Source organism: Anser brachyrhynchus, assembly GCF_964034855.1.
Source record: "Anser brachyrhynchus genome assembly, chromosome: 1".
Lineage (NCBI taxonomy): Eukaryota > Metazoa > Chordata > Aves > Anseriformes > Anatidae > Anser > Anser brachyrhynchus.
The window spans coordinates 96,297,518-96,321,130 of record NC_137694.1 but is presented as its reverse complement, the minus strand read 5'-3'; the positions used below and the strand labels follow the sequence as shown (position 1 = coordinate 96,321,130).

Below are 23,613 nucleotides of genomic sequence, written 5' to 3'. Positions count from 1 at the left end.
AAAAGTCTCCTCTTATTTCCATAACTAGCCCGAGTTGTCTGATGGCAGGCTAATAAGATTATATAGATCTTATGATCACACAAAATTCTGCATCGCAAGACCTTATTTTTCTTTATTGTTCCCAGATAAGAACAGAACTATAAAACGTCAGGTATATTTTATTTAGTGACATAGGAGGAAGAATATAAACCGTTGTATATACGTTGTAACAACGTGCTACAAAACAGCTGGAGAATCACCCCACTCCCTCCCGCCAAAATGATATATCCAAAGTAGTATTTTTCTCTGGCAAATTTGTACAAGAGAGCTTGCAGTACACCAACTGATAGTGCTGTCTCTTGATAATCTAGGTGGTGTAACAGTGACAAAGAATGTTCCAAGTTTTACTTTGTGGTAACTGGCTTTCTAAACACATTCTTGTGATTTCTCCAATATTTGTGTTCCACTTAAATGCACAGCACCCAAAACAGATGGATATCACAAATCTATATATTCAGGATTCAAGTCCATTCAAGACAACTGGATCAACAGGTCACAGATTAGTAAGTATGATGGACAAGATAAAATACACAATATAAACTAGACATGCAGAGCACCATTCTGAACAGTAGGTGTTGATTCTGTGGGTCCCCCCCCCCGACTTTAGCCCCATGGAGATTAACGTTAGCATCGCTGACTAAACTCAAGTCACAACTTTAATTAACGTGGATATGACTTCCTTCATGCTACCACAACACCAGTCACTACCAGCTCTGATTTTAAAGTGTGTTTTTACAAGCCTTTAAGGCATGTAAAGTAGTAAATGCTTACATTAAAAGAAGTGCCATGGTTTACTTCCACTAGCCAACCATCTCTTTATCCCCTCTAGTTTGCTGTTCCCTTCCTTTCCATTCTCTCCTCATAGACCTTTACTGTTGGAGGGGTCATAAATAACCTTTTATTACCAAATTAATTTTGATCATTTCCATGCTGCATTCATTTACAGATACACACTTCATCATTCCTGAAGTCTTTAGAAAACAAGTGCAAGGAGATGAAAAAAACAGAATTTAGGACTCACAAATGGGGAATACACAGGACCTCACCCCTACTTCAGAGGGGCCATAAGTTCACTCATGCAGTTCGCCTGATTATGAGTAATTTCTTTCAGAGACCTTTTAAATTTCAGTTCCCTTCACTCATCTTATCCTATGGATCATAAGTTTCTTTTGTAGTAGTCCTTTCCAAAGGTAAGGCTGAAGGTCTATTAAGCAGAATAAAAAAAAAAAAAAGAGAGAGGAAACCTATTCTAATCAGCAACTGTTAAAAAAATAATCCTCACAACAGTCAGTGAGGCTTACTCTTATTTTTGCATACAGGGAACTGAGGCACACAAGTAACTTCCCTGTGGTTAGAATAAATCAGTGACACAGGAAAAACTGCCGTTAGCTCCTGCCTTCCAACCGTATGATCAAATGATTAGACCAGGCTGCCTCAAACAGAAGTGAAACAAGGTGGGTTGTTTTACTAAGAAAGCAGTCACTTAAATAGTAGTACAATTGTATAAAAACAGTTTCTTCTTTAAATGAGAACCATTTCTCAAAGGACCTGATTAATAGAAACAAGCCACCCCAAAACTTGGTATTTAAAGATATGCAGTGTAGACTCTGAAGATTTTTAACCAAAATGTACACGTTCTGGTGTCTTGGAGCATTTTTATCTGCCATTGCCTTAAAGTACAAGGCCCACTTTTCACTACTGCTTTGCTTCTTGCACTTTATTGAGTGCAAGAAGCAAACCTGCAAGTCTAGCTCCCCCAATCTTAGACCAAGCCATTCATGTAATTTAGGATTTCCAAGAGCAATATAATTATTTAAAGTTTAATCCACAAATTACTGATTTAAAACCATAACTGTATATGTGATCACACTTCTACTGATATTACAATTTAAAGACTTTCAAAAATAAACCAAAATTACATATCAGAAATACATGCTAGTATCCTTTTAAGGCTACTTAAGCTCCCGTTTCTCAATTTGTAAATACCAGCATCTGTTACGGATTGAAGACTAAAAAGCCCTCTTCTCCTCAGCCATAAACCACTCTAATTTAGCAAGTTGAATATCAGAACAGTATAACCATCATACATGGGCACCATCTGGTATGTCCAACGGAAGGTAAATACAGTACAATGCATTTCCAATATAGCATGACTGTATCAGCACAGAGACCCCAAGCAATAGTCTCCAGATCTGCCTTGAGAAATCTGGCTGACATCAAACTAAGCTAGTATTTGTGAAGAGACTTACCAGTATGTGCCTCTGTTAATCTCCAGCTCGTCTCCTGCTCTGGAGAGAATGTGTCACAAGTAAGGTAATTTTACCTTTATAAAGTGTCAAACAAATACAACTTTTTACTCCTCCTTAAAACTCTTCTCAGATGAAATGAATATTCTTAAGTTAGAAATCTGGATCAGAGATTCTAAGAAATAACTTGATTGGTTATCACCTCACAGTAGAGGAAACCAAGCAAAAAGCATAGTTTAGGACTGAAAGCTCATAACATATGCAGAGGAATTTTATTTATTTTTACTGTAGACAATTTTTCAATAAAAATAAAATTAAGCCAATTTTATGACTCTAGTAGTCTTTTGGCATCTGAAGCAGCAATAACAGAATCTTCACAGAAGTGTTTGTGTTGGAGAGTCCAGGCAATATCCTGCCTAAGTGGTGAACTGAACAGAACCTAGACTCTCAATTGTGAGAGTCCTCCAATGCCACTGAAGACTGCAATTCGCCATCAGTCTATCAGATAACTCCAGATACAGGTTTAAAATAAACAAAGATCAAAAAATATTAGCGAAACTTGCTTGAAATGAATCCTGTTTTCTTTTAGGGCTACAGAAAAATTAGCCAAATACTTTATTCCACTAGTAGTGAAACCATGCCCCCGGTAATGGCTACACAATCACATGACCTCCAGTCGAATTCAAGTCCATATAAAGTCACATTTATTTAGACTTAACACACTTGGTTTCCAGTGATGCTTCTGGTTTAGGCTCCAACTTCTCTGGGAATTCTAGTTTTTCACAGATCGTCTCCTTTATGGGTAGATACTGAGAGATCTCGTTAGGTTCCGTGAACAGGGAAGGTGGTACGTGCTAAGAAGCAAAAATTTTAGACAAAATGAGTGAATGGGAGGGGGTGGGGAGGCTAAAAAAAGGGGAAGGGGAATCCCAAAAGCAAACTTTTATGGACAGTTTATCTCTAATTTACCTGATTTAAACACTTTAAGTCAGATATCATTAGAGAAATTTGTGTTATAACTTCAAATACACATACATACAACCTCTTACTTCATGCATATATCAGTAGGTTAAAGAAAGGTATTTGATATTTTTAAGCAGCAGATTGTATGACCACAAGAAAGTCAGGGACATTCCAGAAGATCTACAACGTTCATCATTTGAATGTAAGAAACTCTTTGAGAGGCTGTTCTTGGAAAAAACTAGAATGGCCACAACAGATCTCATGTTTAATGTCTTCTAGTCGTAACACATTTGCTGGAGTTGTTCAGATTTAGCTATTAATAACTGATATTTCAACACAGGTCTTAGTTTTACGAAGTCTACTACAGACATTGTTTAGCTTTTTATATGAAATACTAGAACTCATTGGATTTTAATTTCATATTTGAAGAAATTAGTTTGTTTAAGCTAATTAATATCTTTCTCTGTAGATTCCTCTAGACAACATAGTTTCACCACATACAAGACATTCGACAGAAAAACAGAAGACATTTTTAGAGGTGAAGATAAAAAAAAAAAAAAAGAAGGAAAATAACAAAGAGTACCTAAAATCAGATATTGGGTCAAGAATAAAAATCAACAGTTGCAACTCCAAATGTGCTACAATTATTCTGAGCCACTGATGGAATTTTAAGATGAACTATTAAAGCTATTTGAGAAAAAATGAGTGAGTTTTTACCATCAAACAGATCTTACCCCCTAATACTACTTGTGAGCATATAACCAGCCCTGAAATTAAACACCATGGGAAATAGACAACCTGATTTTATGGCTGAACAGTTTTAAGAAAGAAAATGAAAAAGCTGTTAACTCAGAAGTAGAAAATATAATCCAGTATCTTGTAATGTGATCAGTAACTCATCTACAAATGCAAATCTGCCCTGAAATCCCTAAAGTAAATGCTACACAAGTAGAAGGACCTTTCCCCGGTTTAGACTGCAAACATTTCAAAAGAACAACTTAGGTTGTTTTATGGTCCACACAGAAAATATTATTTCAAAAAGCAGACAGGAAAAATTAAAAAATTTAATACCTTTAAACTTGATATTTTGCTTTCTCTGGATGTATATTCTCGCAACATATAGGCCTTGTCAGCCTAATGGGGAAAAAATGCAAAAATTAATTACAAAATTATCATCTAATATCTGTGCAAAATGAGCACTGTAAACACATTCAATTTAGTAAACATTTGAGTTTGATTGACCACAGATTTTCACCTGGGAGCAGAAACATACGTTCAAATTCACAAGTACAGAGAAAGACGTGTAGCAAATTTGTCTCTTCCAAAAACTACCTTTTTGCATGCAGGCATGCAAAAAGAAGACTGAATATTCTTGTTAATTTTTACTCAGAACACCTCCATCTATATGAATAGAGATAGACGGAATAAGCAAACTACAACTGTTATGGTCCATCTTATTTATGGGATACTTGAACTCAGCATAGAACGGACAGTCCTTTGCAAGATGAAATTTGCAGTCATACGCTAGACAAGCAAAAAAACCCTGTAAGAACAATTATCACACTATTTACTGTTGTCTATTTTTTGTCTTGTAATGCCTCTCTAATCCATGTTTGTCACATGTATTTAAATCATTACTTCACGTGAGCAATAGCCCACTCTGCTCATACAGTACCTATCACTTGGTTGCTGCTTCAGCACCACCATAATAATAAAATGCACTTGAAAGTTCAGTTCTGGTAACCTCTACGGCCCAAAATATCAGTATTAAATTACAGCAATATCAGCAGGTCTTCTCTGAAAGTAACACTGCAAGGGAGCATCTGTAAAATATTCATGGTGACGAACAAGGGTTTACCTCATGATGAAGCCTTGTATCATTCATCCTGATAAGTACCCCATCAACTCGCAAGAAAAACCTCAGGAGCACAAAAAAGCTGGAAGGCATAACTCTCTGGAAAAATAAATATGTTTGATTCAGCATATTACAAAGCTTTACTTTAGGTATGCACTTATTTACATCAAAAATTTACAATGAAACATAGTATGAGTGCGCTTTCAGTGGTAAAGTCAAAATTTGGGCTGGTGATATACTGCAGCTATAATTGGACAGCAGGGCAGACTGTTTCAAAGGAGTCTTAGGATGCGGAAAGATGGAAAAGATTGTTGCCTAGAGAAACTGACATAAAGATTTCAAAATTTTCAATAAGACCACATTTTTCAGAGCAAGAATAAAGAACTTTTCATTTTAAACTTCAAATCCCAGAAGAACCAACGTGCAATAAGTGACTACATTTTGCATACATTAGCTAGCTAGGTCACCAAGCCTCTTTTATCCACCTCTCAGTACTCACTATTTTTACACTCAAACTTGACACTCCATGATCATGAAGTTCATCTTCAAACAGAAGTACTTCTTCAAAAAACATAATTTGCTCCCTGGCTTTCAATTTCTCTGTATTTATGTGTTCTGTTGTAGGAACAACCTAAAGAAAATGATTAAGAACAGTTAGTATTTGTAGTTCGGTGGCAAGTCAGTAAGTTTATCCCGATCTTAAGAATCCTCCAGTTCCTAGTTTTCTGAAGGTAAAAGCTTTCGTAGCACTGAGCTTAACACATACAAAACTCAAATAGGAAAAGTTAAAATTAAAACTAAAAAGTTTCCAAGAGGAAACACTGATCAAAGCAAAAGCCAAGAATGGAAAATTCTGAATAAACTGTCCTCAGGGTATAGGCTTTGTAGGTTACAGTTGAAAATAATTCTGTTTACATTCTGTATTTCATAACATTAAAAGATGCCTTATATTTAACGCATAATTGAGAAATTCTGGGTTATAAACAGTATTCCATGCACTTGGCATTTCTAGCCAACCACAAACCCTGAACGATATTCCAAAAATAAAGCCTTTCCATGGAAATCAAGTACCCGTATTTTTTTTCCCCCCATCTTGTGCTCCCTGTATATACTAATACACTTCTGTTGCCTGAAGGCTACAGGCCAACAAGACAGTTTATTTTTATGCTATACTTTTAATTCCAGAGTAACTCAAGTGATCTGTAACCAAACACAATCCTAGTCAATTAATATAGATTGCCTGGGAACTTCAGTCTAATTTTAAAGTAAACAAAGACAAAGTGGGGGAGGAGGGGGCTGTCAGTTTAAATACGAGAAGTTACTGTTGCAGAAAACAGAAAGCCATTGAAAGCAGACAGATGAAGTTATCTGCTTTCACAAAATGGCAAGCAACACAGAGTAAAAGTACTAGGCTCAGGGGAGATCTTACTGCTCTCTACAACTACCCGAAAGGAAGGTGTGGGGAGCTGGGGGTCGGCCTCTTCTTGCAGATAACTAGTGATAGGACTAGAGGGAATGGCCTCAAGTTGTGCCAGAGGAGGTTCAGGTTGGAAATTAGATGTTTCCTCTCAGTGTGGTTAGGCATTGGAACAGGCTGCCCTGTGAGGTGGTGGAGTCACCATCCCTGGGGGTGTTTAAGAAAAGGTTGGACCTGGTGCTTAGGGACATGGTTTAGTGGGTGATGCTGGTGGTGGGGGGATGGTTGGACCAAATGATCTTGGAGGTCTTTTCCAACCTTAACGATTCTGTGATACTAAAGAATTACACAGCTGATAGTTCTGCTGTGCATGAGGAGCTCAGGGCTTCAGAGGGCCATCCAGCAAGCACTGAAGATGCTCAAGTGCTTTACCCTCCCAGTAAATCATCACTAAGGGACACAAATGTTCCTACTTAAATGATCCTAAAATGCTTAAAAACAAACAAAAAAACACCAAACCCAAAGTTATTAAAATAAGACAGATTTGATTAACAGAAAATGATGAGATGTGGAAAGCCCGAACTATACTTTGAAGTCAGAAACAAAGAACCATGTAAAATTTTAAAGAAGCCTACTGACAGCTTCAGAAAAGAGAAGTGTTTTGTGTTTGACTGAAACAATAAGTAATCAGCATTTAACAAGGAGAAAATGCTTACCTTTAACGTTGCAGTATCTCCCAGCAATGTTCCTTTGTAGTCAGTTGTGTAAGTCCAGTCATACGGCTTGACTACTTCCTTAGTGTGCTCAGTCTCACTCCTCAAGAAATGAAAAAAAATATAGCATACTTTGTAGTAATTATTAAAAAACCTACAACCTCACATAAGGTTATGTATTATGATCCCCACACTTAAGCCCTAACTACTCAAGAAAAACAGCAGTATTGTCTGTACTGGACTGATGATGTCAAGACTTAACCACCCAGTATTGCTTCTTTCACAGCATCTGTGTTTTCATCGTGAATTAGAAAACCATTACCAGAATTCCCGTGCTAATACTATCTTAATCTTATGAGACAAAATAAAGATTTTTAGTTTAGTGTGAACTCCAATTTTTTCAACAGTAGTCACTTGTTCTTTGAGCAGGCACAATATAATCTGCTGACGACACACAGAAATGACTAACACTGCTATTTGCCTTAGTTTTTATGACAGCTTTGATTTCTTTCCTTGACTTATTCCTAGGTGCTCTACCACTAATTTGGTAAATACTAAGCAGTACAGTTAGTTCTCATGCATGGTAATTGTCCTGCTATATTCCTAAGGCTAAGATGTTGGACACGTACAACATTTTGCACTTTCAAACACCAAAAGATACAGTCTTGTAATCCTTGAGGACCTACAAGTTTGAATAAACAGGAACAGAACTAAACCACGTTAAACATGTAGTTTATTTCAAGAAAGCCAGGAAGCAACTGAAAAATATAGCTGACCCCGTGTAACAGACAGCATGATAATGGCAAAGAAAAGCTAGGTGACTTCTGTCATCACATGCTGTACCTATGGCAAAACTAAATACAATGAGGTCTTCAGGAGCCCAGTCTGTGACTTTAACTACCTTACGACAGTTTCACATACAACACAATAGTACTTGCCCACTGGTGATAAAATACTGTACCTGCTCTCTTGCCACTCCTCTGCACAAGCCACTTTGATCATACCTTGACAATTATTGACACATTTTAAAGCATCTGTTGCATTGAACTCAATTCCAAAACCACGATCATGCTGTATTCTTAGGATATTGTCTCCAAACATCATCTCTGGCAGGGAAGGCATGTGTAATTCTTCAGCCAATCTGCACAGAAAAATAAAAGTCCGATAAAGAGAGATCAGTCAGCTACAGTTCAGTGAAAGCAATCTGTTGTGGAGTACATATTCTCTAGACCAAGTAATTTACATGACACCATCAGTATATTTTTACAAAACTTTGTTATTTTCCCAGTTAATCATCTGACATGAACTGCAGAATCATTGATTCGAAGTGATTTCTCCACCTTAAGATTCTTCCTAAAGCTTTCCTTCTCCATCAGGCTAGTACAAAAGCCTCATACACAGGGCATCAAAAAATATCCGATAAGCATGAAGTAGCAGATTTCAACCTGTTGCAGACAAACCCCTGGATGGTCCATGAACTATTTTTGCAGGTGGCCAAAAAGAGGTTTTATGAAAGAGCACTTACTGTCAGCAAGTTTAAATTCACTACGCAGTAGTCCGTACTTTCATCTTTGGAAGCTTACAAAAAAGAGTCTGAAAAAAACCCTGGTAGAGTACGTTGAAAGTAAAATGCGGAAGACATTCCTGTGCTCTACTACTCTCCCAAGCTTGCAGAGGACACATACTGGTATTTGTAACCTCTAAGCATGAAAGCCACAGACCCATACTGCATGAACCGAATGAGCATGATCCCTGCAGAAAATCTGAAGCTATCCTACCTCACTTTTTCATTTATATCCATTTTTATACATACACTATATAAAAATAAATATATACACATGGTGCTTTATATACACACTGAGATTATTTAGCAAAAGACTTCATATACTTCTACGATTTCCTCCCTACCACTAAGTGCTTTATTCGTCAAGATTAAAGAGAACAAACATGGCATCTGAAGAGAAGAAAACTCTAGGAAATACAACTAATTGGGGAATATACAACATGGGGAGAAAAAAAAGCATCCTGCTCCCAACTTTTGTATTGCTAATAATGCATTCCTGAACAAAAGTGGTTATTTCTATAATCCTGCAAATGAAAGAACATTATTTACTGCTCTCTATTCTTACTCTTATTACATTGGTCTCTTCTCCCACATGCCTGTGAATAGGACAAGGGGGAATTGGCTAAAGTTGCGCCAGGGGAGGTTTAGGTTGGATGTTAGGAAGAACTTCTTTACTGAAAGGGTTGTTAGGCATTGGAATGGGCTGCCCAGGGAAGTGGTTGAGTCACCATCCCTGGAGGTCTTTGAAAGACGTTTAGATGTAGAGCTTAATGATATGGTTTAGTGGAGGACTTGTTAGTGTTAGGTCAGAGGTTGGAGTGGGTGATCTTGGAGGTCTCTTCCAACCTAAGTGATTCTGTGATTATGCTAACCAAACTGAAACAAAAAATAGCAAATTTGTAGACCTAGAAAATATGATCCTACGCTTTTCCCAGAGAAGGCGGCATAGAGTTACACACTTTTCCATTTCGAGTGCCCCTCAATCTGCAAAGACCAACCCCAGGACAGGAAGAAGTTGTGTAGCTATGGCTCTTTTAATCCTTCACATCTGCAGAGGTTGCCAAGGGACCTTTGTGATTCTGCTTGACAGAAATAACATTTCTACAAGTAATAATGATGTTCTCCAAGCAATAAAGAAGGCAAAATGCCAAAAGAAATGCATCATAAAAAGACGCTGACTAAAAGCACTTGCAACTAGATAGTTTTTGACCCATCAAATTTGAAATGGAGGAACTGTTTTGGGTATCTCATGTTAGGTGCTAACTCCTGCACGTAAACAGCTCATTCTGGATTTTTCTTCCCCACCCTGCAAAATCTCCTCCGTTCTTTCAAGCTTGCATTGTACCCCTTGAACCTTTATTCTTCTGCCTTTTTCAACATATTCTGAAAATCTTTGCGTCCCTGAAAACGGATAAAGGTACTTTTTGAAAGTTACAGAGATAACTGTTGATTTTAAAACAGCTACAGTTAAAGAAACTGAATAGAACAGAAGATGAATACAACAGGTAATTTGGCTTCTAGACTGGCAGATTCTAGACTCTCTCTTGTTTACAGATAATGGAAAGAATTAACACCCTCCTGAGCTTAAGAATAAAGATCTTCATTTTTAAGGGTAACACCTTGCCCAAAAAGTCTTCACAAACTTGCCAGAAAAATGGGGTACTGTAATAACAGTCCTTCTGCTGCAGAACATAGGCACAGCTTAGCTGAATGTTGAACCCTCTTTACAGAGGAACAAGTGAAACACAGGATTCAAATCTTTTTTTACCTGTAACTGCAAAAACTACAGCACAATTAGTTAAAAGTATTTAGTGAGAATAAAGATGGAAGAACATATCATTTTACACGTTTTGATACAGATATAAAATTAAAAAACATATTATGATGGTGTTATAATATATAAAATAATAAAGTTTACATAGCTTACTATAGCGTAGAAACAAAGTGTAAAACTCCGTACCAGGGAACTTCAGCAAACAAATTTTCCTTGGAAAAACTGAAAGCAACCTGAATAGTTACCTTTAACAAAACTAACAAGATTTCTATATATTTGTTCCAGAAACTGAAATCAGTATCTGTCAAACTCAGCTGCCACTAAGGTCAATTTAGCACTAAATAGCTGAACTGTTCAGTTCCACATTAGCAAATCTGACTTAAGTACTTGATGCTGACACAGCAGCATTTTCTGCAACAGTTTTACAGCAATGGAAATTACTGGTAGAAGTAGGGAGCAGGCAATCAATTTTTAATGAAATACGCTGAAATAAACGTTACCATAAGATGGCTTCTGAGTCTGTTGATCGCATTTAAAAGCATCTTAACGTCCCTTAAAAGGTAATTAAAGACAGCAAGCTTCTAGTCAGGGGGCTTCAGGTCCAGACCTCCCAAACCGTTAGCCATCGTTAAAAACAACATCCGTAACCCAAACCATCCCAGTTTCCCATGCCAGAGCATCCCCGCAGGAGAGAAAACCGCGCAGACGACGACAAAGTGAGGTTCTGGCGCGGGCAGGGTCTCCCTCCCCCGCCCCGAGAGAGGGCCCAGGCTCTCGGGGCCCGCCTCACCTCTCGGCCTGCGCCGACTTCATGATGTGCGTGCGGGCGGCGCTCAGCCGCCAGGGCCCGAAGGTGAAGTCGCGCCGGCTGCTCTGGAACACGGGGTGCATGGTGCAGGCCGAGGGCACGGCCCCGCCGCCGGGAAGGGGCCGGAAGGGACGGGACGGCACGGCACGGCACGGCACGGCACGGCACGGCTCGGCTCGGCTCGGCTCGGCTCGGCTCGGCTCGGCTCGGCTCCCTGCCGCAGCCCTAACGGCAGCGACGGCGCCGCCGCAACCTCCGCAACCGCCTTCCCCTTCCGGCAGCGGCAGGGGGCGGCGCCCGAGCTCGCCTCAGCCCCGCGGCGCCCTCCTGCCTCGCCCGGCTGCCGGGCAGCGCCGGTTGTTACCTCGCTGCCTTTCGCTCCAGGCGCCTCGGGGTATTTTGTGTACTGCGTATGTCGGTATATACATGTGTGTGAAATCATCCCGCACTGGTTGGCTGTGTTCTTTAATGTTGTCTAAAGGGGATCGTCAAAAAGCGTCAAAATTAAAGCCGAAAGTCCTGTAGAAACCCCTTGGTACCGCTGGTGTGAAAGGTGTAAAACTGTTCTGGGATGCACGAAGAGGATGCCGGTCCCGCTTTTCTGCATCACTGGGGACAGGCAGCCCAGCTCGCCGGCAGCGTTCCTTAGCATGGGGCATGGCTGGACAGGCTGCTGTGCTGGGGTGAGCGAGGCAGCGGGCGGGAGAACGCAATGGCCCTCCCACAGAAAGCCCCCTCTGCCTACGGGGTGCCCAAAGGGCAGCACGGATGCAGCTGGGCTGTTGACTTTGCACCAGGTACCTTGCCAGGAAATGGGTAAGGTTGGTGTTAGGGATGCGCAGCACAGCACGTAGGTTGTCCTTTGCACCTCCAAGTATACCTCTTTTCTTCTTGGGAAAGGAAAGACACCCCTTGCAAAATCCGTGGTAAGACACCTTCTGTGTTACTTTTAATAGTTTTCAGGGGGGCCTAGAAGGTTGAACAATTGAGATGTGCCCCTCTCTGTGTGACTTACTTGACCCACGTGCTTGGGCAAGCAATTCCTCCTCCTGTGGAAAATGGATTCCTGGGTTTGTCGAGCCTCTGAGCTTTGAACAGGGCTCTGAGGTGCCACAGTGGTGGGGCGCACAACTCTGTTCCCCCTGGTGCTGAGAAGCCCTGGGGCTTACCAAGGATGATAAACCTAGCAGAGCCAGGGCCTGGCTGGAGGAACCCTAGAATCATTAAGGTTGGAAAAGACCTCCAAGATCATCTGGTCCAACCATCCCCCTGCCACCAATGTCACCCACTCGACCATGCCCCTAAGCACCACATCCAACCTCTCCTTGAACACCCCCAGGGATGGTGATGCCACCACTTCCCTAGGCAACACGTTGCAATGCCTGACGGCTCTTTCTGAGAAGAAATGCCTCCTCATTTCCAACCTAAACCTCCCCTGGCACAACTTGAGGCCATTCCCTCTAGTCCTATCACTAGTTATCTGCGAGAAGAGGCCAAACCCCAGCTCCCCACACCTTTCAGGTAGCTGTAGAGAGCAATAAGGTCTCCCCTGAGCCTCCTCTTCTCCAGGCTAAACAACCCCAGCTCCCTCAGCCGCTCCTCACAGGACTTGTGCTCCAGGCCCTTCAACAGCCTCGCAGCCCTTCTCTGGGCACGCTCCAGGGCCTCGATGTAGTGTGGGACCCAAAACTGAACACAGCACTCGAGGTGCAGCCTCACCAGAGCCGAGAACAAGCGGACTATCACCTCCCTGGTCCTGCTGGCCACACTATTCCCGAGAAGGGCGCGGCTGTCGCTGAGGCACGGCAAGCAGCGCCGGCGGAGCCTCGGCGACCCCCTCCCACCGCAGGGCGGGGGCTGTCGGAGAGAAAATGGAGGGAGGCGGCGGTGGGTGGGGAGAGGGAGAGGGGGCGAGCGCGGCGGGGCGGGGCGGGGGCATGGCGGGGGGAGGCCCGGCGCTTCTCCGCGGGCGGTTGCGGGGGGTCCGGGCCGCCCTCAGCCGCAAGCTCCCGCCCTGGCGAAGACGGCGGCGGGTGAGTGCGGGACGGCGCCGCCGTTACGGGGCGGGGCAGGGGGCGCCGGGCCCCGCTCTCCGCCGAAGGGGCGGGCGGGGACGGTGCGGGGCTGTCTGAGGCGACGCGAGGCGAGGGATGCCCGGGGGAAGCCGTCCCCCGCCGGGCCCCCGGCCTTTGTTCGCTGCCGGAGGGAGCGCGGGGGCAAAATGGAGGCGCTCCCCGGCGGGGGGCCCTCCTCGGGCCGACCCCCTCAGCCGGTCGCTGCTGGGTGCCCGTCGGCTTTTCTGGGCGCTTTCTTCTCCTCCTCGTCCCGGTGAGGCGGGACGGGGCGCAGCCCTGAGGGGATGAGGCGGCCGGGAGCAGCCGCCTTGGCACCGTCGGCGCCGGGAGGAAGGCACCGGGAGGGCTCCCGGAGGCGGTGCGGGCAGGCGCGGAGGGAAACTTGAGGGGAAGAGCTTGTGCGATGAGCTGCCTCGCCGAAGAGCTAAGCTGTGCTTTACAAAACATGGCCCGATAATGCCTTCACTTAGGCTCTAGCCCATTTAAAAATCAAGGAAAAGATGGCTTTCCAGCCTGACATTGCTGCCGAGGGCCACAGCAGCCTCACGGATGGAGAGGCGCTGGGTGTGCTGGCTGTTTGGGAGCAGCGGGTGGGCACGGCCGCAGCTGAGGTAACTCTCTTGAGTCCCTCATTTCCAAACGTCAACTTCGTATTGAAAAGTTGAAACCAAACTCTTTGTTGTTTACAAACCCTGAGATGAGACAAAATGAGCTTGCGAGTCAGTGGGATGGGTGCTGAGCACTGAGAAATCACAGGTTAAGGGTTCTCAAACGTTACTGCAGGTGAATGAACCACAGCTTAATGCAAAGTGTCTTTTGAACCTGCTGTACTGAAGGCTATTTTACCCTAATCTTCGATGCTGGCGATAAAATTGAATTGCTGATGTAGCTAAGATGATTGTGAACATGGAGAAGTGACACTAAGAGAGTACGTGCAATGATCCCTGAGTCTTTGAATGTTACTTGGCAACTGTTAAGAAAGTCAGCAGGGTATGACTAGCCAGACATCCACAGACCAGCAACAAATGCTGCATAGGCAGAATACTGTGTAAAAATAGGGATAAACAGGCAGAATTTAAAAAAAGGGGGGGGGAGGGGAATTTTATTTTTTTTAAAAAAAAGGTGTATTTTAAATAAGAGAAACAAAGACTAATAGTTACGTTATTATTGTTTCTTCATGGCCTAGATGAAGGAACTGTGAGATGTATAGCTCATAAGTATGGCTTAGAAACAAGTAAGATACTTAGAAAATTTGTAAATAAAATGTGTTTATTTTCTTTGTTTCCTGTCCCTCCCTTATTTTTTTTTTTGTCTTTCAGATAGTTTCTTCACTTTTCTAGGCTTGGCTCTGTCATTGACTTCTAGTGTACCTGTAGGCAATCTCCTGTCCCTTCACTTTTCCATCTAAAATGGTTTCCTGCATCCTACAGGTAAAGTTTAATTAATGCAGACAAATGGTCTCTCCTCTTTGGAGAGGGTGTGAGGAAATCTTGCCTGCATGTTTCTGAGTGGTGGTGTTCTACTTCTAGCTGCTCAGCATGTCTTGGCTGCTCCCACTCTGTGCGCTCTGACCATGAGCAGCAATTCCTCCCTCAGCAACGCGAATGGCCTGAGGAACCTCACCACGCAGGAGGACGGCGCAGTCAGAGTCACTGAGTCCATTGCTATAATCGTCATTGCTATTTTCATCTGTTTGGGCAACCTTGTGATTGTCGTCACCCTCTATCGGAAGTCTTACCTTCTCACATTGAGCAACAAGTTTGTGTTCAGCCTGACTCTCTCCAACTTTCTGCTCTCCGTACTGGTGCTACCTTTCGTTGTCACCAGCTCCATCAGGAGGGAATGGATCTTTGGAGTCGTTTGGTGCAATTTCTCAGCCCTGCTCTACATGCTGATCAGCTCAGCCAGCATGCTTACTCTTGGACTCATAGCTATAGATCGGTAAGCAGCTTTTTATAATGAATGATAACTAATTGCCTAGTTGTTCTATAGGGTGCCTTGTTGGCTGTTCATAGACCACAGAAACAACGCACTGGATCACACTGTGTACTGTTGCAATGTCATTTTCTTTCAGCCTCCTGTGAAATTTTGACAGAGAACAGAAGAAAGTGTTGTCATGACAACATAGAAAACTGACAATACATTTAGATTTTTTTGATGCTAACAATGCTGTAATAATGTATTACCTGGAAAACAAAAAGTAATGGTTTAAAATTCCATATTATACTCTACACATATAGGGACAGATTTAATAGATATATTTGTGCCTTCAGCTGAGTTGTACAATCTTGCCTGCAAAGATCTACATTCTTATATGCAATTATTCTTAAAAGAGTCCCTAAGGTTTGAGGTTTGGAGAAAAGAGCTTGTTCTATAAGTAGAACTATATATCAACATAATTAAAATATGCTCTTTTTTACTGTACATCTCTTGTGCTCCTGTTGACTTTTTCTTTTTTCTTTTTTTTGGGTCCTCCAGGTACTATGCTGTCCTGTACCCTATGGTTTACCCAATGAAGATTACAGGCAACAGAGCAGTGGTAGCTCTTGTGTATGTGTGGCTACACTCCCTTATTGGCTGCCTCCCTCCTCTCTTTGGCTGGTCATCTTTGGAATTTGACCAGTTCAAGTGGATGTGTGTGGCCGCCTGGCACAAAGAGGCTGGTTACACTGCCTTTTGGCAGATCTGGTGTGCGTTGCTGCCTTTTGTGATCATGATGATCTGCTATGGGTTCATATTCCGTGTGGCTAGGATTAAAGCTCGCAAAATCCACTGTGGTAGCGTTGTCATTGTGGAGGAGGACTCCCAGAGGAACGGGAGGAAGAACTCCAGCACCTCCACATCCTCCTCAGGCAGCCGAAGGAACGCTTTCCAAGGGGTTGTCTACTCTGCGAACCAGTGCAAAGCCTTCATAACCATCTTGGTTGTCATCGGCGCTTTTGTTATCACATGGGGGCCTTACATGGTAGTAATTACATCAGAGGCACTTTGGGGAAAAAACAGTATTTCCCCTGCCTTGGAAACATTAGCTACATGGTTGTCCTTTTCCAGTGCTATTTGCCACCCGTTAATTTACGGACTGTGGAACAAAACGGTGCGCAAGGAACTACTAGGAATGTGCTTTGGGGATCGGTATTATCGCGAGTCCTTTGTTCAGCGGCATAGGACTTCGAGGTTATTCAGTATTTCCAATAGGATCACAGGTAAGACGCATAGCTGCAAAAGGTACTCTCTTAATACCATTAAGAGAAATGTCTGTGTGTACTTGGCACATTTCAGGGCTCTGTAAAAAGTGAGATGTTTCTGGAGGCTTCAGCAGTCTTGTTCGGTTTATCATAGACACTCGGAAGAAGAATTTTTTTTTTTGGGGGGGTTAACCTCTTTCTCTTACTCTAGTAAAATTTTTTTCTGCCAGAGAAGACATAGTGATGAGGTTGATAAAAATTACTTATTTTCTCTCAAACTCTTCTTTTCATATACCTGCCATTTCATGCTATCTAGACTTGAGGACTGCTAATAGTACATTTTGCAGCACATAAAGTACACTAGCTTTATGGTACAACTCTTTGAGATTCACTGAAGTTACTATTTCTGTAAATTCAGTTTTTAGTTTTAGTGGTTGTGAAGAAAAGATCATAAACGATGTCAAACTACATAAAATACTAAAACTATTTGATGTGTCCCTAAGTTGCAGGCTGAGGACTCCAGATGCTCAGAACTTCTTTCTTAAGTAGTAATACAGTGAAATTCTGATTTTTGATCCTATTTAGAATGTTCCAAAACCAGGAAATCTTTATGGTGTTCCTTGGGGCATTTTGTGCAGAGCTGGGAACTGAAGTTATATAATTGGGAACGAATATCTGAAATGTAGAAGGAAAGGGAGAGCAGCAAGACCTCTGTTTCTGCAACCTAGAATCACAGGGAGAGACTCCAGTTAAATGAAGGAGTTGTGCAGCTGCAGCCACATCACAAGTTGTGAGAGTGCAATAGATCTCTTAACACTCCTGCCTTCCATGTATCTGTATGGAGGAGATGCTGTGGATGAATACAATGGGAACTGGAGTGGGAGGGAAAAGAAAGATCTTTTTTTCCAAGTGATAAGAAACTGATAGCTTCAAATTTGCTAGGTGTACCAGCTAGAGGCTGGTAAAAAATAAAAAAAATCTTTCTGCAGGATCTAAAGACGGCACCTGTGTAAGAATCTTGGATTCTCCTCCCTTCTTTACTTGAGGACTTGAGAGAAGCCAGGTGTCTCAGTGCCCCGGCCTTGCTAGTAAACTTCCTGCCATGCTAATGGCCCGTTGCAACTGCTGGTGGCTACCAGGTTGTTTTCTGGCTAGGAGTCTGACAAATGGCCCCATCTCTCCGTGTATACGCTCTGTCTTCAGCCTGGCGTGCTGATAAAACAGGCAATTGCAAAGAGAGTGTGAGGGGAAGAAGTGGTTCAGGTAGAAAGGAAACTTGGCATGTGGAAGGACTCCAAGGATACGTGAAAGCTGCTGACTTTACTTCTAAGATGAGAGGTCCAGGTGCTGTGCACTCTGGACCTCTCAGGTTAAGTTTTATATGTTTGTGTGGAATAGGGTAAATGAGGCAGTAAAGTTGGTATTACTGGAAAAAGTTTTTACTTTCATAGACCCCTTAACCATCCATTGTGTAATGAGAATGAATCTTTTGCAGATTTGGGACTGTCCCCTCATCTTACTGCCCTCATGGCAGGCGGACGGCCATTGGGAAACAGCAGTAGCACAGGAGACACAGGTTTCAGCTGTTCACAGGATTCAGGTAACTAAAAATCTCTTGCTCTCTTTTCTTGGGCAGAAGCTTGCACCACTTGTGACTTGGCAGAACTCTCTGGGTTAGTCTATTTGCATACTTGGATGACTCTTGGTGGATGGATAACATGAAGCATCTGTTCCAGCTGTCACAACAGAACTACTGCAGTTCTTTTCCTTCCTTGCTCTCAATGTATCTATTTGCAAAATACTGTTTACTCAAGGAATAATGACCCTCACTTGGTAATGCTTCTAAGGAACAGGAAACACTGCTCGTGCTTTTCTCCTTCAGTTTCTATCATTCTTCAGGGTCTTTCCCTGTATCCACAACGAACAGAGCAACAAAGTGCCATAGAGAATGCTTCTCTGTTTCCTAGTTTGCAATAGGCCTTGTCACATTCATCCTGCAATCAAAACACGTCCACTTAAGATGGTTTCAGCTTGGAGTTGCGTCATTACTTAACATCTCAACTGAAGGTGGTTTAGAAAAGGGGAAAAAGTGCTCAGCCAGTAATTTTCTATCCAGAATTGTAGCTAGATTTTTCTGGCAGTTATTTCAGCTACCACCCCTTAACTGCACTATAGTTATTTTAAGGAGTATTTCTGCTCTATATACACCAGAGGGTGATCTTCTAACATTTACTTGGTAGTAGAGGTTCCTTTCTTACATTTCTAAAGGAAGTCTAAGGAGCTGGGATTTATTCTGGTAGTGGTTTTATGCTGGTAGCTCTATGCCTGCTGTGGATATTCTGCAGCCGTATGTTATAAATGAGAGCAACATTGTATGAAACCTGCCTCATTTGAGAATACGGTATGTTATCATCTTTTGAGGAATGATATCAAGCAGTTTAAACAAACCAACCGAATTCATATGTAATACCATTAGAAGTGCTGCAGTTGGTTATGGAGGGGATACAGTACATCTGGGAATGGACGCATAGTTCTCCACTGTGAAATAAAATTTCACTGGATGCCTTTACTAGGAAGAACTAAAGAGCAGAAATAAGTCTTAGTTCATCTTCAGTGCTACCTGCTGCAGTAAATGATCCTGTTGCCTGCAATGCAGTGCTTGTACTTACCCTACCCTGCTAGATGGAGGCTGGACTTTTCACATTTTTTAAAACAAAACAAAAAGGTGAAGCTGTAGGAGATTAAAAAAAAAATACAAGCAGTGCCAGTTGTATACAAAATAGTGAAGTAGGAGATCTGAGTCCTGATTGCTAGAATTGCTGCCTCGGATCAGTTATTCCGAAGGACAGATCTACCACGTAAGAGGCTGGTCTCTTCACTAGCTTCATCTGAAAAAATGCAATGAACTAGCACACTTGAAAAAATGCGCTAAAATTCTGCTTCACAGAAGAAAGTATTTCTTTCTTGCTAGCACCACCCTTCCATTGTACACTACATTTCTGAGGAGGATTCTGTATCTTTGATGAGTAAGTCAACTATTTTCTGTAGACACAGCCTCAAACCCCACCTGATTCACAGAACATAGCAAGTTGGTAGCTTACGTTGTGCTGTGTCTTAGGTCAGCAGCTCATTCTCTTGTGTACTGAAAGGAGGCGCATGGCAGAACATGCAAGTTTCACTTTAAGAAAAAATTATCACTTTGCTGACAATTCATTGTTATATAGCAAAGACTAGACCTATCGAGCAGTATGTTGTTCTAGAGGTACGTTCCCAGTGATGTCTTTCTCTCACTTCCTGTAAAACTGGCATTGGAACACCTCCTCGTTACAAAAAAGAACAAATTTGGGAATCAAAAGCATTGAAGTAGATGAGGAGGGATGTGGAGTCACCATCTGGAGGAGTTAGGAAACCTGTGAAGGCTCTTTGTCCAAGGCTTGTTGCAGTGTCACAGGAGTAAGTGGACTGAAAGTAAAGTGTTAAAGATTGGGCCAGATGAAGCTGTGCCTTGCAACAGTGGTGTCTCTGAGGGCTGCTTGCTCAGCATAGTCCTAGTATCTCCCCAAAATGTTTGCTTTGCCTCTCCCTTATACAGCAGAGACACCAGCATTGCAAGGGAGGGCTAGGTTGCAGTCTTGCCTTTTGTGTGAAACCATTGCAGAGTTGTCAAGGTGAATTTCCTTGTCCTCATACACTGTTTTATATTGGAAAGGTGCAAAGCAAGTCCTGGGAGGTGAAATAAGAAAATGACTCATAAACTGAAAAAATGACTCATGAGACAAAAATTATTCCCAGACAGCAAGCTTTTTTTTGTATTAAAATACACTTAATGAAAATCAAAATATGTAGTCAAAGTAAATTGTACAGAAAAATTCTCCAGGTCAGATTTCCATTTGTTTCTGATTACAAGCATGACATTTGGCAGCTGTGGTTGTCTGCCTCTCAGGTGGCCATTGTTAGCCACTGTCTTGACTAGGAGATGTGGAAGTTGCCCTCAACTTCACCCTTTATTTACTGAAGGTAAGGTTTCACCTTTGCCTGACATCCTATTGATGTTATAATCTCTGTGGTTGAGTATTTTCGAGCTGCTTGAGGTTTTAGATTGCTAATGAGAAAATATTTCCAAATCCTTTCAATGAAAACTCTGATCTCGTCTTTTTTTATCTTCATCTTTTTCTGTGCAGTATCTAATTGAAACTGAAATTTACCCACAAAAGCTGTGTTTAGATATCTTTTTAAGGGACTGCTGTAGACTGAAAAGCTTTTGCCACCACTTCAGTTTGGCTCATCTCTTCACGTGACTTTGTCATTGTATGCTGGTGTTGCTCTGTATTGCCTGAGAACTCTTGCTTTGTTTCAGGAACAGAGGCAATGCTTCTTGAAGATTATAGCTCAGATGGCCCTTCTGTCCCACACTGCGTCTGTCCTCCTCGAAGGAGGAGTTCAGTGACATTTGAAGATGAAGTTGAGCAAATTAAAGGTGGGCTTAGGGGTAAGTTCTCCCCCCTTTCTCTTTCTTCTCTCTTTTCTTTCTCTTTACTGAGAATGTTTATCAATAGATAGAAGTGGAAATAGATGAACCATTTACAGTTTTTTTTTCCAGTTAGCTCACTTGTTGGTTCTGTGCCAGCATAGTGTTGGTGTGATGATCTGTAAATATGTCACGGTTAGTTTAATTTCAGCTGATGGTTATGAGAATATGGGCTATAAGACGTGATAATTGGTGTCTGAATTTACTAAATAATGATTGTGGACAGAACAAAAATGAACAGAATGCCTCCAAGTATCAAGTAATAATTAAGCTTGGCTGATTTTTATGTTTCTGAAATAATAAGGTTTCCTATGGAATTTTCTCTTCAAACATCTCAGCAAAATTTATTCTTTTTCCCTCTTACAAGGGGGCAGACATCTAATTATTTTATTTTTTGTGCAGTTCAGTGAAGAAGGGAGGTCTTAGTGCAAAAGTTCTTCATGGGTTTAGCAAGTTTTCCTGGCATTTCTGAGGGTTTTCAAGATGACTGAGACTTTTGATTTCAGCAGCCTCATTTAAAAAGTGCATTTAGAATGAACACCTGTGTCTTTGACCTCTTCTGGTGTGCAAAACTCTCTAACTTCTCCCCTGGAAGTGGAACTGAGTTCCACAGTGTGGGCTGGAACAAATTTAAGCCTAAGGACAGCAGACTGCTGATTATTTATTTATTTTTTTACTACATGGAAGAAGCTCTTGGAATTTGGGGATTGTAAATCCATAAACACAAAATCTGTTGTTTGTCAGGTTTAAAACATGTTATAAAATTGTTCCTATGCTCCACTACTGATGTCAGTGAAGTGTGAGATCTTATTCCAAATGCAGTGGGAATGCCTGGAAGGTTTTAAGTCCAGTTTACAGCAGCGGAAGTACAAATTGAGAGTGAGAGTTCTGGTCCCATCTTCTGAATGAATTCTTGGCTGATGCCAGGCCAATCTCATTGTCCCTAATCCTGTAGTCTATATAGTAGGTAGAAACTGGGCTGTCAACTTGAGTTGGGTATAAATTCAGACCAATAAACCCCTGTGTGCATAAACTGAGAAAATCATTCAACATACAATTAATTACATTAAACATAGCGTATGGTTAACATATAACGTTAAACATATGTATGTATTTTGCTTCATCAGATCTCATTCGTTTTCATTTGAATTGGAGGTCGTCTTTTTCTGCTTGACCTGTGGTCACTCTGGAGCTTTGTAATTGTAGAATGATTTGGGAATCCTGGTAATCCTTGGTAGATGTGCTGTGTAGGGTCATTACTTTACAAAAGGCATGGTCCTAACTTTTCAAAAGGATCAGTATTCAAGCGTTTGCACAGCCATGCTGTTTGACTGCTAATGTTCTGATATACTGCTGATTGTTTGTTTGTTGTTTTTTTTTCTTTCAGAAGCTGCAAAGAATTCTGTTCTTCACGTAAAAGCTGAAGTCCATAAATCTCTGGACAGTTATGCATCCAGTTTAGCCAGGGCTATTGAAGCTGATGTGAAAATGAGCTTGTTTGGGGAAGGTGCTTTACCAGGAGCTCTGTTCCCTGTGCGGACTCTGCCAGGAAGCAGCATGAACACACGGCGTGGTATCAGGCCCCATGCTAGCCAAAGACTTCAACTGCAGAGCATCGATGAAGGGAATATTTGACAGGAGAACTAGAGGGGAAAAAAAAATGGAACAAAACCACTAAGCGGGACCTACTCTGTCTATTACTGTTTTAACGGAAACAGGATACCTTGTTGGGATGTTTTCAGTGTTTTTTCGACACTTCAAAGCCAGTTGAATTCCGGTACTTGCATCAGCATATTTTGCGGCAGTGTTTGCGTACTGTTTAGGGTGCTATTGACTCTTTTGTGCCATGTCTTAAATCTGTCTCACAAGGCATAGGAATGCAGGGTTTGGTTTCATCAGCCAAATCATTAGTCCATCAAATCTCATGTCCATTTTTGGCCAAAGCTGATAGAGGAATGAAAAAGGACAAGTATGTGCAGTATTTAAATAACAATTGTAGTGATACTTTTCTGGCCACCAGGATCATCAGTTTATACTTGATAGCTGGCGTGTTCTGATAGGAGCTCATACTTGAGATACTACATACAGTCTTACTGTCACAGACTTCCAAATGATGGAGCATGGACTTCACTAAGGGACAAAAATTGAGTTTTACCAATAGCTCATGCACATCATGGCCCTTCTTACCCTTGCTAGGAGATATTTCTGGCTGTTTGTCAGAATGCTAGATATGAAACCGAATTGTACATTGCTTCTGCTTTACGAGACACCAGCTTCTCCAGATGTAATGGGTAGAAGCAGACCAGTGCTGGAAATAGCACAGATATTTGGGGAAACTGTCAATGCAGACTTCTTAGTTCTTTAAGAACTTCAGTTCAGTTCCCTGGTTTTGCTTTTACTAAAAGGGCGTGCTCTACAGCTGCAGGAAGACAGGATATAAATAAGG

The 23,613-nt window shown here is 41.9% G+C and overlaps 2 protein-coding genes across 8 annotated transcripts; one reads left to right on the top strand and one right to left on the bottom strand.

The window, feature by feature from the left end:
* Positions 1-1,479: 1,479 nt before the first annotated feature.
* TIPRL (TOR signaling pathway regulator) lies at positions 1,480-11,652 on the bottom strand. Of its 2 annotated transcripts, XM_080566418.1 has the most exons (8): positions 11,571-11,650; positions 11,362-11,535; positions 8,195-8,374; positions 7,237-7,336; positions 5,603-5,734; positions 5,107-5,202; positions 4,320-4,382; positions 1,480-3,139 (listed from the first exon to the last, which is right to left on the bottom strand). In XM_080566418.1, exons 2-8 carry the CDS (start codon positions 11,460-11,462, stop codon positions 2,990-2,992), a joined length of 822 nt encoding a protein of 273 aa, XP_080422544.1. In that variant the 5' UTR covers positions 11,463-11,535; positions 11,571-11,650; the 3' UTR covers positions 1,480-2,989. The 2 variants fall into 2 exon arrangements, with proteins under 2 accessions (XP_080422544.1, XP_080422545.1); XM_080566419.1 differs by having other exon boundaries at positions 11,362-11,652.
* Positions 11,653-13,280: 1,628 nt separating this feature from the next.
* On the top strand, positions 13,281-22,900 carry GPR161 (G protein-coupled receptor 161; the record flags this gene model as incomplete). 6 transcript variants are annotated; one of them, XM_080565568.1, is made up of 7 exons in its annotated part: positions 13,281-13,412; positions 14,774-14,884; positions 14,984-15,395; positions 15,933-16,657; positions 18,135-18,239; positions 20,997-21,116; positions 22,555-22,900. In XM_080565568.1, 5 exons carry the CDS (start codon positions 15,028-15,030, stop codon positions 22,800-22,802), a joined length of 1,566 nt encoding a protein of 521 aa, XP_080421694.1. In that variant the 3' UTR covers positions 22,803-22,900. The 6 variants fall into 6 exon arrangements, with proteins under 6 accessions (XP_080421694.1, XP_080421691.1, XP_080421693.1 ...); XM_080565565.1 differs by having other exon boundaries at positions 20,997-21,128; XM_080565567.1 differs by having other exon boundaries at positions 13,306-13,412; positions 14,778-14,884; positions 20,997-21,128.
* Positions 22,901-23,613: the final 713 nt, after the last annotated feature.

Coding starts and splice junctions, on each gene's coding strand:
- TIPRL (XM_080566419.1), bottom strand. CDS start 11,462: ATGCACCCCGTGTTCCAGAGCAGCCGGCGCGACTTCACCTTCGGGCCC. Junction 8,375..11,361: donor AAGTCGGCGCAGGCCGAGAG/GTGAGGCGGGCC, acceptor TTTTCTGTGCAG/ATTGGCTGAAGAATTACACA. Junction 4,383..5,106: donor ATACAAGGCTTCATCATGAG/GTAAACCCTTGT, acceptor TTTCCCCATTAG/GCTGACAAGGCCTATATGTT.